This window comes from Poecilia reticulata, linkage group LG3 (genome assembly GCF_000633615.1).
Source record: "Poecilia reticulata strain Guanapo linkage group LG3, Guppy_female_1.0+MT, whole genome shotgun sequence".
Lineage (NCBI taxonomy): Eukaryota > Metazoa > Chordata > Actinopteri > Cyprinodontiformes > Poeciliidae > Poecilia > Poecilia reticulata.
This window is the reverse complement of record NC_024333.1, coordinates 31,166,210-31,183,706: the sequence shown is the minus strand read 5'-3', so window position 1 is coordinate 31,183,706 and position 17,497 is coordinate 31,166,210. Positions and strand designations below refer to the sequence as shown.

General features: G+C 40.7%; 1 protein-coding gene across 2 annotated transcripts; it reads right to left on the bottom strand.

The window, feature by feature from the left end:
• Positions 1–6: 6 nt before the first annotated feature.
• Positions 7–17,419, bottom strand: LOC103462845 (hexokinase-1). Of its 2 annotated transcripts, none has more exons than XM_008405854.2 (9): positions 17,266–17,419; positions 4,957–5,119; positions 3,037–3,185; positions 2,834–2,953; positions 2,633–2,728; positions 2,453–2,552; positions 2,191–2,374; positions 1,721–1,876; positions 7–1,631 (listed from the first exon to the last, which is right to left on the bottom strand). In XM_008405854.2, exons 1-9 carry the CDS (start codon positions 17,365–17,367, stop codon positions 1,478–1,480), a joined length of 1,224 nt encoding a protein of 407 aa, XP_008404076.1. In that variant the 5' UTR covers positions 17,368–17,419; the 3' UTR covers positions 7–1,477. The 2 variants fall into 2 exon arrangements, with proteins under 2 accessions (XP_008404076.1, XP_008404077.1); XM_008405855.2 differs by lacking the exon at positions 17,266–17,419 and adding an exon at positions 14,502–14,923.
• Positions 17,420–17,497: the final 78 nt, after the last annotated feature.

Here is a 17,497-nt window from a genome sequence, read left to right as displayed (position 1 = left end):
GTGTTCATGAAACATTTTGTCGTGTTTATGACAGACGCTGTCGAGTTTATGACAGATGCTGTGTCGTGTTCATGACTGATGTTGTATAGAGTTTATGACAGATGTATCGTGTTTATGACGGATGCTGTATCGTGTTTATGACAAATGTGTCGTGTTTATGACAGATGTCGTGTTTATGACACTTGTGTCGTGTTTATGACAGACGTGTCGTGTTTAGGACATACATTTTGTCGTGTTTATGACAGACGTGTCGTGTTTAGGACATACATTTTGTCGTGTTTATGACAGACGTTGTGTCGTGCATGTCGTGTTTAGGACAGACATGTCGTGTTTATGACAGACGCTGTGTCGTGTTTATGACAGACGCTGTGTCGTGTTTATGACACGTTGTGTCGTCTTCATGACACATTGTGTCGTGTTTATGACAGACGTGTCGTAATCATGACAGACGCTGTATCGTGTTTATGACAGACGTGTCGTGTTTATGACAGACACTGTGTCGTCTTTATGACAGACGCTGTGTCGTGTTCATGACAGATGTATCGTGTTTATGACAGATGCTGTATCGTGTTCATGACAAATGTTGTCGTGTTTATGACAGATGTGTCGTGTTTAGGACATACATTTTGTCGTGTTTATGACAGACGTTGTGTCGTGTTTATGACTGACATGTCGTGTTTAGGACAGACGTGTCATGTTTATGACAGACGCTGTGTCGTGTTTATGACAGATGTTGTATAGAGTTTATGACAGATTTTGTATAGAGTTCATGACAGATGTTGTATAGAGTTCATGACAGATGTTGTATAGAGTTCATGACAGATGTATCGTGTTTATGACACGTTATTGTGTTTATGACAGATGTATCGTGTTTATGACAGATGTATCGTGTTTATGATAGATGTATCGTGTTTGACAAATGTTGTATCGTGTTTATGACAGATGCTGTATCGTGTTTATGACGTTATATCGTGTTTTTGACAGATGTTTTATCGTGTTTATGACAGATGTTGTATCGTGTTTGACAGATGTTGTATTGTGTTAATGACAGATGTCATGTCGTGTTTATGACAGATGTTATATCGTGTTTATGACAGATGCTATATTGTTTTTATGACAGAAAACAAAACAAGATGCCTTTCTTTGAATATAGTAAACCTGGAAAAACATTTGTATGTTTAGTGTCTACAATGAGGACTTTATCTGTTTTATTTTAGTTTTGTTCTTGTTTTTTTGGGCCATGAGTTCTTTTGAATCAACGATTTTGGCAAACATGACACAAAGATGGGCTGGATTTGGCCTGTGGGCCTCCAGTTTAACACGTGTTGTAAAAAGTCCAGAGTCCTGGATTTACAGAGGATAGTTCAGGTTGAGTCTGGTAAACCATTTTTCTCTTGGCGTTACATTATCCTGCAGTTTTAATGCTTCTGCTGTTTTCTTGCAGAACTTATTAGATAGTTTATTTCATTTTTGTTTATTAAACTGTATATACTGATTCATATACAAAGTAATGCAAGTTGTATTTTTTTGCGAGAATACCCACATGCTGTACAGCGGTGCAGTCCTCTTCAGACGGTTCCAGACTAAGTTGACTTAAAATCTCTTTTGCTTTGATTAAACCTTCCTTACTCCTAAACAAAAGCAAAGGATAGAATGAGATTTAACATGTAATGGTTTATTATAAGGACAGGTATTGTGCGTAGTTAGTTTGTGGACTTACTTCTCCATTGCTGAGATGTGTTTGGTCTGAAGTGTGCCTTTGGTCAGAAGCTCTGGAGTGATTCTTCCCTCAAACAGCATCCCGTCTCGGGCCATCTTCACCAGGATGAGGCGCACCAGCTCCCCCATGTACATCCCACTGATCATCTTCTCAAAGCTGCAGGACACAGAAAAAATTCTCTAACAAACCTCTGAGGCCTTTGCAGAACAGCTTAATTCGTACTGAGATTAAATCATACACTGGTTGGCTCTATGTAGTCCTGAGAGCAATTCCTCCGATTGGAAACCATAGAAACTTTTTCAAACTCCACTTTTTAGTGGATTTTTGACTCAGTAACTTAAAGGAAGCTGTGGTTCTAATGCGACCAAATGTGAAACGTATCAAAGCAAAGTAAAGCGGCAGAGCTTCTCATTGAGTTGTTTTGACAGTAACTGCTGCGTGAAGACAACCGCCCTGGAGGATTAACTCACAGCTGTTTGCCCGGGTTGAGAGAACCTCGGTCTATCTCGATGTCGAACTGCGTCCTGAGGTCCTCCAGACTGCCGTCGTCCCCGAACGCGCCCCACTCGGTGTTAACGCACATGCGGCCCTCGTCTCCCTCCACCAGGTCGATGTGACGCAGCTCCTCCATGTAGCAGGCGTTGGTGCCGGTTCCTGCGGGCACAAAGAGAACCGGCGCTGTAACTCGTCTCCTCTAATCCGACCCGTTCCCCTGTTTCAACAAAGCCGCACCGATGATGATGCCGACTTCGCAGCGCTGGTCATCAAAGCCGCAGGTCATCATCGTTCCCACGGTGTCGTTCACCACCGCCATGATGTCGGCCTCGTAGTCCTGAAATGAACAAACCGTCAAGCGGTTGAGTTTTTCCCGGCCATCTGGGCCGATCCAATAGGAATGATAACGAGACTCACTCCTCGTTTTTCAATGGCTTTGTTGAGCAGCTGGACGACATCCGCCCCTTCCACACCGCTGGCTTTGAAGCGTTTTGTCCATTTTATCAAATATCCCTGGGAAAAAAAATGCAAAAGAAACATTTCAGATTGGATGTCAACATATATAATCTTCAACATCTGGTCTCAGCTGCAGCTTCAACCCCTTTAAGAGATGTTTACCTCGTCCAGCTTTTTCTGTCGGCAGGGGAAGGAGAAGGTAAAGCCAACTGGGAGCTTCTTGTCTTTGATCTTGTGTTTCTCCATGAAGTTTCCGAGACACTCCGCCACGTGGTCGAACAGCTGGAGGGGAGGAGCGGAGGGACAAGGTGAAGGGAGCCAGAAGGAAGCTGCGTTCATGTTCCTGGACTTGGAAATAAACTCACTCTGGTTCCGCTGCCGTGCATGATTTCATCCGGCGTGTCGTAGGTCTCGCTCTCCATCTCAACGGTCTGCCTGTTCTCGTGGCTCACTTTGACACGGAGGATCCGGAACGCGCTGCCTCCCAGATCCAACGCGATGAAATCTCCTTTCTCTGTCGATTCACAGGAGAGATTGACAGAGAGAGAGAAAGAGGGATGACATTGCAGGAAGGCAGGTACGGTTTTGCAAAGAAAGTCTTTTCAGGTTGAAACTACAAACCTATGTATATATATTTTCTTCAAATTTAAATTGATAAAACAATACAAATTTAAAAAATGATGCTTAGATTTCAAACTTCTAAACAGTAACCTTTGACTGGCCCATTCAGACTTTGATCTAAACCGGTTTATTCTGGTTCAGGTTGTGACTTTCTGTCCTGCTGGAAAGTCTTAAACCTTCTGGAGCCTTGAACAGGTTTTCTTCCAGAGCCGCCCTGCATTCATCATGCGAGCTGCAAACTTGTTACGCTGAATACGGGTCACTATGTGACAAACAGCCCGATTCCAAACAGTAAAGAAAGGCATAGCCTATTAAAATGTCTATTCTGCAATCAAGGTCATGCAATGTTTGTCATAAAATTATATAAAAGAACAGAACAGGGTCTGTCTGTGCTCTGTTGTTGCATCGTTCTCCATTCAAGGCAGTGTTGCTGTTCATTCCTGTTTCTTCATGTACCAACATGCAGCTGGAAAACTTGCAGCTTCAGACAGTTCAGTCCAGGCGACGCGTCCTGGATGTTCTGGGTTGACATCACCAGAGGCTTTATGGTGACTTATGGATTTTCTCCTTTGTTACTTCAAAGATCACATTTTTAAATCTCTTTATAAACAAGGCTGCGAAATGTAACATATACAGCGCTGGAAAAAATTAAGAGACCACCGCACTGAACCCCATTGAAAACCTCCTGGTTATTCCACCATATTGGAATATGTTAAAACATCAGTATTGTGGTTTTGAGGTGTGAAAGCTCTGCATCTTTTTGTTATTTTACCCATTTCTCATTTTCTGCCAATAAAAAATTTATTTTTGCTTGGCATTTCAGAGACATGATGCCAGTAGTTCATAGAATAAAAGAACAATGTTCATTTTACTCAAACCTATAAGGAGTAAAATCAGAGAAACTGATCGTGGTTCAAGAGCTGCATATTTATGTTGGATTTTGTAAAATAAGAGATGCTTTTATGTTAATTTATTAATGAGTCCAGTCCAGAACAATTGTCTTGTTTTGTTTGAGATGTTCATAATGATTGGAAAGTGAAGCTTTTTTAAACAACATTTTAACAAGGCGTGTGGCGTTTAATCTTTCTGTTTCTGAATGACGGCTACCATGTAAGATTAGATAAACGACAGATTTATTATATAGATAAGTCTATTTAAACTTATTCTGATATTATTTTCTACTTCCTGTTTCTGTCCACTACTGTGTATTATACAGCACAGCTCTTATTACAATGACTCAATGTAAACGTCACTGGCATGATGATGTGGATCGAGAGGCGCTGATCCACGGTATCGATCATGAAACGGCTTGAAAATCCATCATGCCTGTGAGCAGGAATCACTTTGAATCAACATTAATTTAACAATCCAGATGAGAGAGCAGCACAAGAACCCGAATATTCCCAGTCAGGGTTTATCTCCTGGGAATACGAGTCTCTGTGGGCGATTACCAGGCTTTTATTAAAAACATCTATCACATGAAGAGCAGGATTTAAATCCACTTCTAGACACCAGAACATTTAATTTTTAAGCAGAGCATCTAATTCTGAAAAGTAAACAAATGCATGAAAAATTAGTCTGTGTAAAAATAGCAGCAGCATAATCCTGGCACGGACCCCAGGTACTTGGACGGATCACGATTAATCTCAGACGAACTAACTCACCCGTTCCATCCGGGATGGAGCGGACAAACGTTGGGAGCATCTTCAGCGAGGCGGTGGCGTTGCTGTCGCCGCCCAGACCTCTGGTCAGCTCCGCTCTGAAGCGCTTGGTGATGTCCAGCAGCGTCTCATCAGAGAAGCGCATGGCATACAGGTACTTATCAATCTGAAAACACACGTCAGGAAAACGTCATTACATTACTGGTCATAATTAGGGATGCACCGATTTGTCGGCCAGCCGATTTGTCGGTGCCAATTTCCCTAATTTTGGGAAATCAATGATCGGCCAATTTTTACATGTGAAGCTGATCTTAACCACCAATTTTATCTACCTTGGCAAAGATACTTAAATCAACTTCTATCTTCTTCTGCTCTGCTGTGAGAGAGTTTTGACCAGCAGACCGGCCCACCAGGTCAGGCCTGTATGTTTGCAGTTAACAATAGTCATCTCACTGTTGGCAACTCATCAACTTTCTTGCTACATTTAGCAGCATTTTAGACAAAAAAAAAAAAATCGGTATTGGCCAAAATCGGAAATGGCAGGTCGGGATTTTTAATCTGCAGTCGGTGATCGGCCATAAAACTGCAGTCGGTGCACCGCCAGTCGTAATGTGATTATAATTAGGGCTACAACGAATCAATTTAGTAATCAAGTAATCTGCAGATTATTAATTGGACAAAAAAACTTGTCACATTCTGCTGATTTTTTATTTAATCACTTAAGCTTATTTTATACAATATTAGAAATACATTAAGAGATGAAAATAAAAAAAACAATCCAGATATTATCAAATTATTCAGATTTTAATAAATACAAATTTGGACATCTGTATTGATGTGAACAAATCACATCAATACAGCGTAGGGATGATTTGTTGACTATTTTCTGGATAACCAGTTAATAACATGATAGCAAAAGGCACTAATAAGATTTTATTTTTTTGCTTTTTTATGCAGAATAGGAACCAATTCTGCACTTGATTTCTGTGAAGCTCATACTTACAGATAGAAGGTTTTCTTGTATCGTAGAGGCAAACTGTATATAGTTTTCATACAGTTTTGACATATTTACTGCTTAGACTGTTTTGCTCTTTCAACAAAGAGCATTTTTGTGAGTCTGCATACTCCAATTAAGGATTAATCGATTACTAAATTAGTTGACAATTATTTTGATAATCGAATCATCGTGAAAAATTTGCTGAATCGTTTCAGCCCCATTTGTCTCAGATTTTAATCAATGCACCAAATTTTGCAACATTACATAATGAGAGGAAAGTCCAGGATGTGTCAAACAATCATGTCAGCATGACCAGGAAGGGAATTGAATTCTTCATAGGCTGGACAAAAGTCAAAAATCAGTGACAGAGAAAGCAATTCAAGCAAATCTGCTAAGTTATAGTCCAAACTCATCTGATAAAGAGCCATAAAGTAACTATCGGCCACCTACACCTACAATTATACTGTAGGTGTTCGGTAGCTGTAAAGCTGCCCAGCTGGCTCCGCCCTCTGATCCTCGTCAGAGTCGTCTGGACTTTTAAGGAACAGGACGTTGAACAACTCTGGTGAAATTCAGTTTTGCTTCACACACTGCAGTAAAGAAACAAACTTTATGTGATATGTGTGTTGAAGGAGAATCAGGATGAATAAGGATCAGCAGTCATCTCAGTTACAGTCGATGTGTGTGTTCCCTCTGGCATCCATTCGGTTTTATCTGGGGAAAAACACAGTCAAATGGAAATGTCGAAAGTTCCTCTTTCAACAGTTACACATTTGCCATTTCCTGTAACACCAGGATCTTCAAGGCAGCCTCAGAGGGTGTGAAGAGTTTAACAGGAATTAAAATTTTATAGATCATAGAGCAGGCAGCTCGCCGTTAAAGGGCCGGTTCAGCCTTCCTGACTCAGGGCTCAAACAACCTGACAGAGAGCTGAATAAAAACACACAGTGACGACGATAACACGCTTTATCTGAAGGCTCCAGCGTCACATCTGAATGAAAACAACAAAAAAAAATTTTTTTCAACTGAATTAGGATTATTTTCCAGTGATATCCATTTTTCTCAATCAGGTCAGGTTTTTATTCTAATTAGATTAAGAGAAATCAGATCTTCTGACTAAATTGATTATATTTTTGTGACATCATCAGTTCATTTCCGTAAATTTTTCTCATACAAAAGAGATTTTAGGAGAATTTTTTTTTTTTCTAACAGAGTGTACCCTTAACTAGACGTTAAGGGTAAGTACGCATAAACTGAACATTACGTCTTGATTGTGCTAAACTCTCCGTCTCCCTTCTGTCCTGATGGAGTCTCTCCCCCTGATCATCACTCATCGATCCCAGATTCTGAGCAAACCCATCCAGATGTCAGAACAAGTCATGCGTTTTGATGCTCATGTTGCATCCATAGTTCAGAAAGTTGACCTGATTGAGCAAAACCAATGTAATTTCTGGATTCAGCTCATCAAAATGACCATAAAACAGTTGAAAAACCCCAGACTGTGTAATGGATAAACACACAGGATATTTGCTTTCAGTAAAAACAATTTCTCACTGCCAATTATACTGTAGGTGTTAAATTCCTCATGTAAGTTTTAAATATGGTCATGAGAATGCAAAGTAACACCTCATACTGACTGTTAGGTTTACATTAATCTACCAGAATCTGCTTAATGTAAATGTGCTGACGTGATACGGGGGAAAACAAACGCACCCACTGCAACACTTTCCTTCTATTGGCTGAGAGGTTGCTAGGCGACTGCGCCAAAAATGGCGTTTTCAAAAGCGAGCAGAGACTGCCCGTTTACACGACAACAATTTCGGGGGAAAACGGAAGAGTTTTGGTGCGTTTGTAGTGTGCATTTACACGAAACCACCGAATGTTTTCTCTAACAACGGCACAGATTGAAAACGGGTTCCAGAGTGCGATATTTCTGAAACGTTAACGTTTTCCGTTGTCGTGTAAACCTAGAAAACGGATCTTTTCTTCCAGAGAATCCCCAGCTCATGCATAGTATGACGCAAAACATAGCTGCTTCHTACAATCCACAGAAGAAGAAGAAACTACTCACAATGCTGGTGTTACCCTTTCCCCATCAGATACGGTTCCCTCAGCGTCTCTTCACCGCTCCGCACCGCCCAGGTGGCAAAATACACGGCTGCTTGTTCAGCGCTCTTATCTAGAGAACTACGGACCAGGACCAGCCCGGCTCCAGACGAGTTTAACAGGAGGGGCATCGACTTATTTTGGGGGGCAAAATGAATCTACTAGCTGAACATAGACAACAACACCAGCAGCCTACAGGCTACTTGTTAACAAGCTTARCGTGCTGTATTGATATTAGCTAGTCATCTTTTAGATATCATCACCTGCATCCAACAGATTTACTCAACTCAGTCGGTTAGTTCGGGGGCAAAACTGTGCCAAGTTATTTACGTTTTGCTGGKTTGCTGCCATGATTCTAACACACCTGCGCAGCAGCAGCAGGTCTCCTTCGCTGCCTCACAGGTGTAAACCCAGCACAAGCGTCTCAGCGTTCATGTTGCGTTTGAAGGCGGCTCGGAAAAACAGGTTACGACTTGTTAGCGACGGATAAAACTGTTTTAACTGCTGAAAAAGGTAACAGAGGACACGGATATGGGACGTGCGGGAACTCCTATTTTATCAAATTGATATAGGAATAACAGACTGTTGGCCATTCCAAGGTAAAAACAATAAACAGCTTCCAGTCCGGGGCCGCTACAGACACGTGAAAGCTCAAACAAGGTTTTTCGGCAAAGTTATCCCACTTTTTCCCAACTGCATGCGCCCTAATCAGACGCACACAATGCTGTTTTCTCACGCAAATCCACAAGCCTTCAAGTACAACTTTTTTTAAACACATGCGCACTTTCAAAGTTTCAAAGAACCTAGCACCAACTAGGCGCAGCGAGAGCATTACACGTTTTCGATGTGTACCGTTACTGTGTAAACACAGATCGTAATTAGAACGTTATCGTGTAAACGATCCAACAAAAACGGAACAAAAGTGCCGTTTTTGTTGGATCGTTGTCGTGTAAACGCCCCCTTAGGGGCAAAAAATATAATTGGCTAAAAATATAATTGGCAAAAAATATAATTGGCTAAAGCTGTTTTCGCACTGCAAGGAACGGAACGGTACGGAATGGAACAGAATGATACAGAACGGTACGGAACGGAACGGTTCCAGCCCTGTTGTGTTTGCATATACACCGAGGGTGCCATCGAAGCTGTACCTGATGTCATTATTTTTAAACTAAACAATGGTTTCGATGTAGCGGCTGAAGCCTTTTCCTCAGAGATGCGGCGGAAAACTTTCTCTTTCCTCGTTGACCTATCTAAGCTCATTCTGTACTTGTTCATCGGCGAATAAGCGGAGGAAAAAAATTACCTCATCATTAGACTAGGTGATTGCACTATATTGAGACGAATCCATTGCTAATTAAAACTAAATAAAAATATTGAAAAGAGCACTATTTACAAAATAAAATACAGTTTAGTGAGAGCCAGCTGTCAGCGGAAAATCAACGTCTGACTCCATAACAACCAGCAGCCAATCAGCTGCTGATTCTAAGCAGAACCGCTTGGCCGGCCCGATTGGAACCACAGCTCTTGTGGTTCCAAGGGGCCGGGTGGAACGGGTCGCAAGTTCTAATGCAAACACGGTCGGCCCCACTTTGAACCCGTGCCGTTCCGATCCGTTCCTTGCGGTGCGAAACGTGTGAGCGCGAGGAGAAGTTTTGAGTACAAGCGTCACAAGTTTTGAGAAGAAAGACATGAAGTCCTGCTTTTAAAATAAAAATGTAAGCAAAAGTATTAAAAGCTTTTAGAACAGAAGACATGAACTCCTGCTTTCAGACTGAAAATGTGTGCGCTTGGATTATGGCAGAAAAATTCCCCCATAATGTGACTTCAATATTGTACATGGGGAGATTAATATTTATGCAGTACATGACAATCTGAAGTGTTTAAGCAGAAGGAATTGTCTCTTGTTTCCTAAACAAAAGACGTCCAGCTGCCATTACATTTGATAAATTCCAGTTTTGATAAGTGTCAAGGAGAGGTTTAGCATTTAGCTACAAAATGAACCAATAAGAGATTTACATGCAGATCACATTTTAGCAGCTCTATTCTGACATTTCACACCTGTCACGATAACAAATTTTGTTGGACGATAAATGATTGCAATAAATGATAATATTGTTGTTTTGACACCAAGTGATACAATTAATGGTATAATAATGCAGCTTTACCCTCTCAAAGAGCAATGCATTTTGCAATGGAAAACATTTTAAATCTAAAAAATAAATAAACAAAACACCCAAACAGAAAGACAGAAATAAAACCCAAACACAACCGAAAGCACAAATGAAATTTCTGAGGACACAAGTCAGCACTTTGGTTGAACATGGTTGATTATGATACTGCAGATAATTATTACTTTTTCTTAATATTTTTGATATTTAAAGTTACATTTTAAAACCGCGACCTCACCGCTATGCACTCCTATTATACAAGTTGTGTAGATTAATTGGGATGCGTGATACATCTGCCTTACCAATGGTCACCGACGATGCTCGTCAGACTCATTACTTAACATATTGGTAAATTATTGAACAGATTACATACTGGATACTTTATTTCAGATTACACTGTTTTTAAATAACTCTTCCGGTGTGGAAGTTGAGTATTTTTCCATCCCAGACGCTGTTCTCCACTCCAGCTGCCAGCTGATGTGAACGAGCCACTTAAGTTTGATGGTTGTACCACTACAGCTGCCAACTCTGTGTTTTTGCCAACCGCTAGTACTCCCCTCACGTCATCACAGAGTCTCTTCCTGTTGGAGCTTCAATAATTAAATCATTACTGCTGCCTACAACAGCTCTGAAACACAACGCGTGTTTAATCGGCGCTCAAACTGGATGATTCTGATGCTCTTCCCATAAAAAAGCAGCGGTTTTTAAACTCTTGCTTTCAGCTAACTGACATCGCAGGACTTTGTCTCAGCTAATCCTCTTGTTTGGAGGCTGTGCTCCTCAGTCAGGAACAACAATGTGCTCCACGGGGAAGCAGGGAAATCAGAAAGGCATCCTTAGGTCTTACTTGAACAACAAAGTGTTCTCAGCTGCCCAAACTGATCTTTTGTTACAGCAATGAGACGTTAGCAGCAACAGAACTCCAGCTGGTCGCAGGGGGATGTGAAAAAGTGCAAAAGTATCCAAAGATTTTTTTGTTCTCATATTTAAATGTTTCAGATCACCAAACATTTTTAAATAAATCAAATATAATCAGATTTAACACAAAATACGCCTCTCATATGATGAACTGTTTGTTTTCAGCCTTGCTAAAAACGTCAATCGGCTCTGATAACTGACAAAGTTTACAGATCTATGAAAGATTTTCAAGAATGAACGGCCTGTTTAAGGTCATTCAGCATCTCACTCTAATTTAACTCTGGACTTTGACTGGACCACCAAAAAGGTCACGAAGAAGCGAAGCAGCCATAGATCGACACACCTTCACCATGTTTTACTGTAGATATGCAGATGTTCTTCTAAAATACAATTACTTCATGGGATGCACACCAACCAAAACATTTATACCTAAAGTTTGTGGATACTTTTTGACAAACTTTCCAGACCTTTACAGTCAATTGCTTTGTTTCTCATCTGTTTTTGAGTTTCTCTTGGTGGCGACATGATGGGTGGCTTTTTGAAATCTTTCAGCCTACTTCATGTTGTGAGACAGGTTCTATTCTAGAGGAGGCAGACACATTTTCACATAATTAAAATTATGAAACTGCTGTTTGTATTAACTCAAGTTGCTGAAATTAAAATGTGTTTGCTAGTCAGGAATAATTAAGCTTAAAAAAGAAAGTATATTACTTTGTAGAGGCAGAGTTTCCACCACTCTGTTCCTGACTCAGGATGAGCCGCAGCATTTCTGACTCAGCATTTTTTGCTGATGCATAAACATGTTTTAAAGCACTGCATCATCTGATCCGACAGAACTCTAACAAATAGGGAATAAATCTTTTGTTTGGAAGTAAACTGCCTTGTTTTTTCCTCTTCTGACATTCCCTGAGGTAAGACTGAATCTCCAGACACAGTTTTTGCAAAGGTCACACAATTGACGCAACTCATTGTCTGCTTTACAACTCCTCCTCCCAGCCCTTCCACCCATCCTCCTTTCTGTTTGCATTCTTTTCCTTAACAAAGCCCCGTCCGCCTCCTTCACACACGGAGATTCAGGAAAACTCAAAGCAGCTACGTAGTGTGTGTGTAGCTGCATGCAAACACACATACAGCCTCACTATGTGGAAAAATACTGACCTCCACACTGCCCCCTTCTGTACGGTCTCTTATCCCAATTTAAGCACACACACACACACTCATGCAGACACGGTGAGCCGCCGTTTCAGATGGGAACTAACAGCGAATCAGGAAGTCAGACAAGGTCAGCGCAGCAGATTCAGCTGACTGAGCGGACATCGGCATGAAAAACCTCAATATTCTGAATACTTTCAGAAAAGTCAAACCGTTCAAACTTCAACTTTAACTCAATTTTGCAAGAACGTTTAAGCAAAACACTTCCCAGCTTTAGTTTTTCAGCTGGAGAAGTTTTTATCCATTTGAAAATTGAGGCTCTGATAAACTCCACACACCTGCCGATCGCTGTGCGCAGGCATAAGCCCTCTGCAGTCACCTGTGGTCACATGGTTCAAAGCTGGCCTATTTTAGGGAGGCAGAGAGCGGAAGAGAGCAGGAGTAAAGAAGGGAGGGAGATATGTTGTGTTACATCAGGCCAGGCTGCAGATGAGGGCTGTTTCGCCTCTACAGGCCAGGATCTGAGAAAGGCAGCCTCGAGGATCGCCTTGTGTGATTTGGGGGAAAATATAAAGGTAAAAACAGACGTAGCATGTGGAGACTTTTTTCAGAAAACGAGAGAGGCTTTTGGTGACGTCATTCAGACACCATAAAGAGACAATACATGACTCAAAGGAGTCAGAGAAAGCAAAGTTTTGGTGTAAAATCTGGCAAAAATAAGGATAAATATTAGTTTTACGCCTGGTTTTACGGGAACTGATAGTGAGTATTAGATCCACAATAGCCTACACACACACACACGCTCACACACATACCATGCTGTAAAATCAGCTAAAACTGGTCCAGCCAGTTTTTGCACAGGACTGACACTTAAAGGCAACACTAATTATCCGTCATCATTCACAACATTCATGCATTATAGATGTACCGACTGCGAAGTAATGTTGTCCATTGCCTCTCTATTATTTTTTTCCTTTTAACAAGAAAGCAACACAGATATAATTTTGAAATAGTGCCAAAAACTGAAACATTTTCCTTAATCAACTCTAAGGAATAACTAAAATAATTATCTGTTCATTAAAATATCAAAACTAAGAGCTCCTACTTTCTTCAGGCTCTGAATGCATCAGCACCGCTTTATATCTTTGGGTTATGTTAGAAACTGATTGGAACGTTTATTAGGAATACCTACAATAAAACTAAGCAAATTTGAGTCAGTTGTAACTAATATCATCGTTGCAAAAGTCAATAATATCACATGTTCGTGTGTATCTCTATGAATACATATTTGTGTTATCGGGCTGGACAACAAATCATTAACAATATATATTGCGATAGACTAATGCAATCAATACGAATAGATAATACATCAGATAGATAAATACATAGAATATTCACTGAACTCCAATTCAGAACCACACAGCATTCTGGGAGATGTAGGCAGAGGAAAAACTAGCTGCTCAACCTCTTCCGGCCAGCTAAGCAAGATTGGTGGATTCAACTAACTCACTCACTCTTTGGTTACCTAGCAACTCACTCACTCTTTGGTTTCTTAGCAACAACCTGAGAAGTAACTTGCACAGCTCAGTTTAAGGTCCTACCACCGTGATTCATAACTGCTTAAACATAAAAAAAATAACAGCGCGGAGTAAAAACTGTGGATAAAACAAGAAAGGTAAAGCCACCAGTTTGGCAGTATTTCAGCTATTTAAAACAAAAAAACTAATAATTATTGATATTGACTGATGTTGTGATAAGTTGGTGTGTTACAGTCCTTAGAAGAAAAAACTGGGTAAAATCAGTATGAGCAGGTTGGACCTCAAAGAAACTTTTTGACCCTGAAATAAAGACCTGCCTCCTCATCCTTGAGGTCTACTCTCCAGATCACTCACTTCCTCTTCCTCTCCGCCACACCTCCCAGGCTTACATCATAGCATCAGTCGTGTGTGCCACCCCTCTTTACACATCTTACTACCCAAACAGTGCGGTTAGTCACGTCTCACCGGGCCACGTTGAATTGGCAAATGTCTCCAACGGTCAGGATTTTTTTTTTCCCCCCAAAATAAAAGTCGGTATTCCCTGCTTGACTCATACATTTCAAAATAGTGCGAACATGTAGAGGCAAGATGGACAAATGTGATTGTTCTCCTCTCAGCATCCATTGGACAAACACTCGGATTGGATTAATAATTGAGAAACAGACTCACCTTTTTAGCTTTGTCATCCTTCAGCTCTGTGAAGAAGTAGGCTAATAACTGAGCTGCGATCATCCTGCTGCTTTTTCCTTCTCAAACACTCATACAGACTTAACTCAGAGACTTCTGTCTCTGCTTCCTACTCAAACCCGCAAAAGTAAATTTAAACAAAAACAATTTAAAAAAACCTAACTAAACTTCGGTTTTGAGCTCTATTTCCCAGCGCGGAAGATTTAAAGATATATCCCGACTCCAGTCCGTTGTGATTCTAAAGCAGCCGGACACTTTTTGGGCTCTTCTGTGTGAGAGAGATGAGGCCAGGAAACACGAGTGAGGCAGAAAGTTGAGGCTGAAGCAGGAAGGGCCACGCAGAGCGCAGAGACGGCCCACTTTCTCTAAGCTCATTGGGTTTGTGCCGCGGATGACTCCGGTGGGGAGGTTGGGGGGAAGGGCGGTGCTGCGGCCTCAGCTCTGCGCTCTGATTGGCTGCTCAGGCGGACTCAAGTGATGGAGGAGGAAGAAGGAGGAGCAGAGGAAGGTCAGGGGGAAACTTTGGTTTCAAGGAAGCCCAGGGCTACATTCTGGTTAGCATGTTGTAGTATGACAATGAATCACCGTGTACTGCCGTATATTACCAGAAGCAGCTTGTAATTCTTTAGTTATTCATCAGCCACTTCAGCAGGATGAGAGGAAGTGAGAGGGAAACTTTAGCTCCCTGTTCATTTGCTCTTAAGTTACAATCAAGGCCAAATAAGGAGGAGAAAAAGTTTTCATGATAGCTTCACTGCTGTTTGGGAACAAAGATGCTGATTTAGATTAGTTTATGCTTGTCCTGCGCATCTGTTTTAGGAGATACAAAGTGTGACATTCAGAAGGTCACATCAGCAAAAAAAGAGCTAGTTACTAAATCTTCCCTCAAATAGTGCAATGGGATGGGGAAATCAGTTTAGTACTGTATTAATAGGGTTTTAATAATAGGTGACCAGACCCATGTGCTTATTTACCCACTTAATTACAATTCAGTCTTATGAAACAATAATGTCAAGTTGATTTTAATTTGTAAAGAGTTTCCTTTCCAAGGATCACTTTGCAGCAATTCCTCCTCTTTAATGAGCATGTTGGGTAAGACGTCAGCTCATGGCATTGAGTTGTTAACTTTGCAGCAATCTCCCAAACTCAGCATGCATATGGTGACAATGGAAAGAGAGGGAGCAAACCAGCAGAAGCAGACTCTGAGCAGTATTACAATTAATTATTATTATCACTCTTATTGTCATTATTATGCCTGCAAAAAATAACAAAACTTTTCACTTGTCAAATAAATAGCATTGTGTGATTACAGTTTATTTCTTTTATTCCCTGCTGGCTTGACTTCATGTTCTGCATCAATCTGCTGTTGGTCTGAAAGTTTTATCGTTGATTTATAATTTATGATTTGGTTTGCATGTGTGTGACTGTCATTTTGGCTTTCTGTTAGTTTACACAACAGCTGTGGGCAAAATATTATTGACGGGTGTTTTCATTGCTTTTCTCTTCAGCATAAATGCAGAATGACCAAAAGAGGAGCACTTACCTGAGCCTACAGGTGTTTAAATGCACATGCTTTCTAAAAGGGTCACAGTGACTCAGCACTTTATATGGCCACTTCCAGGCTCCTCTGAGACAGACGCTGCATCGCCCTCCAAACAAGGATTGTCTGTTGTCTGGACACGCTCCATAACAAAGGAAAACCAGTGCTTTCCTCATAATGGGGCTGTGGAGTGACTTCCATTGAATGCCGACATTCCCAACACAGCAGTTTGATTCAGGCTTTGCTTGACGTTTTTCTCATAAAATCAATGCAAAGGTGTGAACCCTAATGCCAAGAAGTGTTTGTTTTAAGAAAGCCAGTTCCCTAAAAAAAATTTGTTCACATTTTTTTGCATTACATCTACCTACTACACGTCAGCGCCTTTTCTTTTCTGCAGCACCAATTAAAACTCTCCCCGCCAACGTGTCTGGGCTTGTAATCCTAAAGCAGGAAGTGAAAAGCAGTGAGGGTTATGCAGCTTGTGCAATCATTGTGTTATGAAAAAAAATGTCACTTTGATCACTTTTTGTGGATCTGACCATTGATCCAAACACTTTCAGCTTGAAAGAAATGTCACAACACAAGCATAAAGCAGGCTTTTTGGAAAAATCCTCAAAAATTTTACATTTTGGTTTCTTTATATTTACTTAAAAGGTTGGAAAACTATTTGTGAAGAAAGGGAACAGAACAGAACCATCTTTTGGAGTGTTGTTGGGGTTGAAAGAAGTGTTTTGATTACCAATATCCTTAGAGAATATAAATAGGATTAATATAAACTAGAAACAGCTGTGAAACATTTTTGATCTTAGATTAAATAACAAAGCCTGTATCATGTCCTGATTATGTTCACCTTTTCTCTTTCAATTTTTACTTATAACATACTTTTTTATTTTTGGCAACTGAAATCATGAATGCAACTATTTTGAGCCGCAAGCCTAAACAAAACAGAAAATTCAACAAAACGTTGAAAACCTTGTTTTAGGACAGTCAAAACTCTTTACAGGCATCTTTTCAGCGCCTCCTAAAACAAATGGAAACTTTTCTGTGATTTTTTTAAAGCCAGAAATAAAAAACAAGCCAAAAACGGGAAAAATAATGCTTCTAACCTGAAGGTGAAGGACAACAAACACAGTGACGTTCCACACACTTTTGCTTTAAAACCTCCTCCTCTTCAGTGTCGTGACTAACTCTGCTCATTTTCCATACCTTCTTTGAGAAGTTTTCCATGATCCAGCTGTCATCACAGGAATGTCTCACTCTTTCACTGCCCACCCCATAGAGGGATCTGACACAGGACTTCATGCTCATTTTATAAACGAACAAAACTATTCTGATATAGAAATTATATCTCCATCCATTTTATGATCCAGGGGAACCAGCAGCTCAGTTCTGCCTCTGCTGGGAAACCATATCTGTTTGTATGGGCATGTGTGACGGA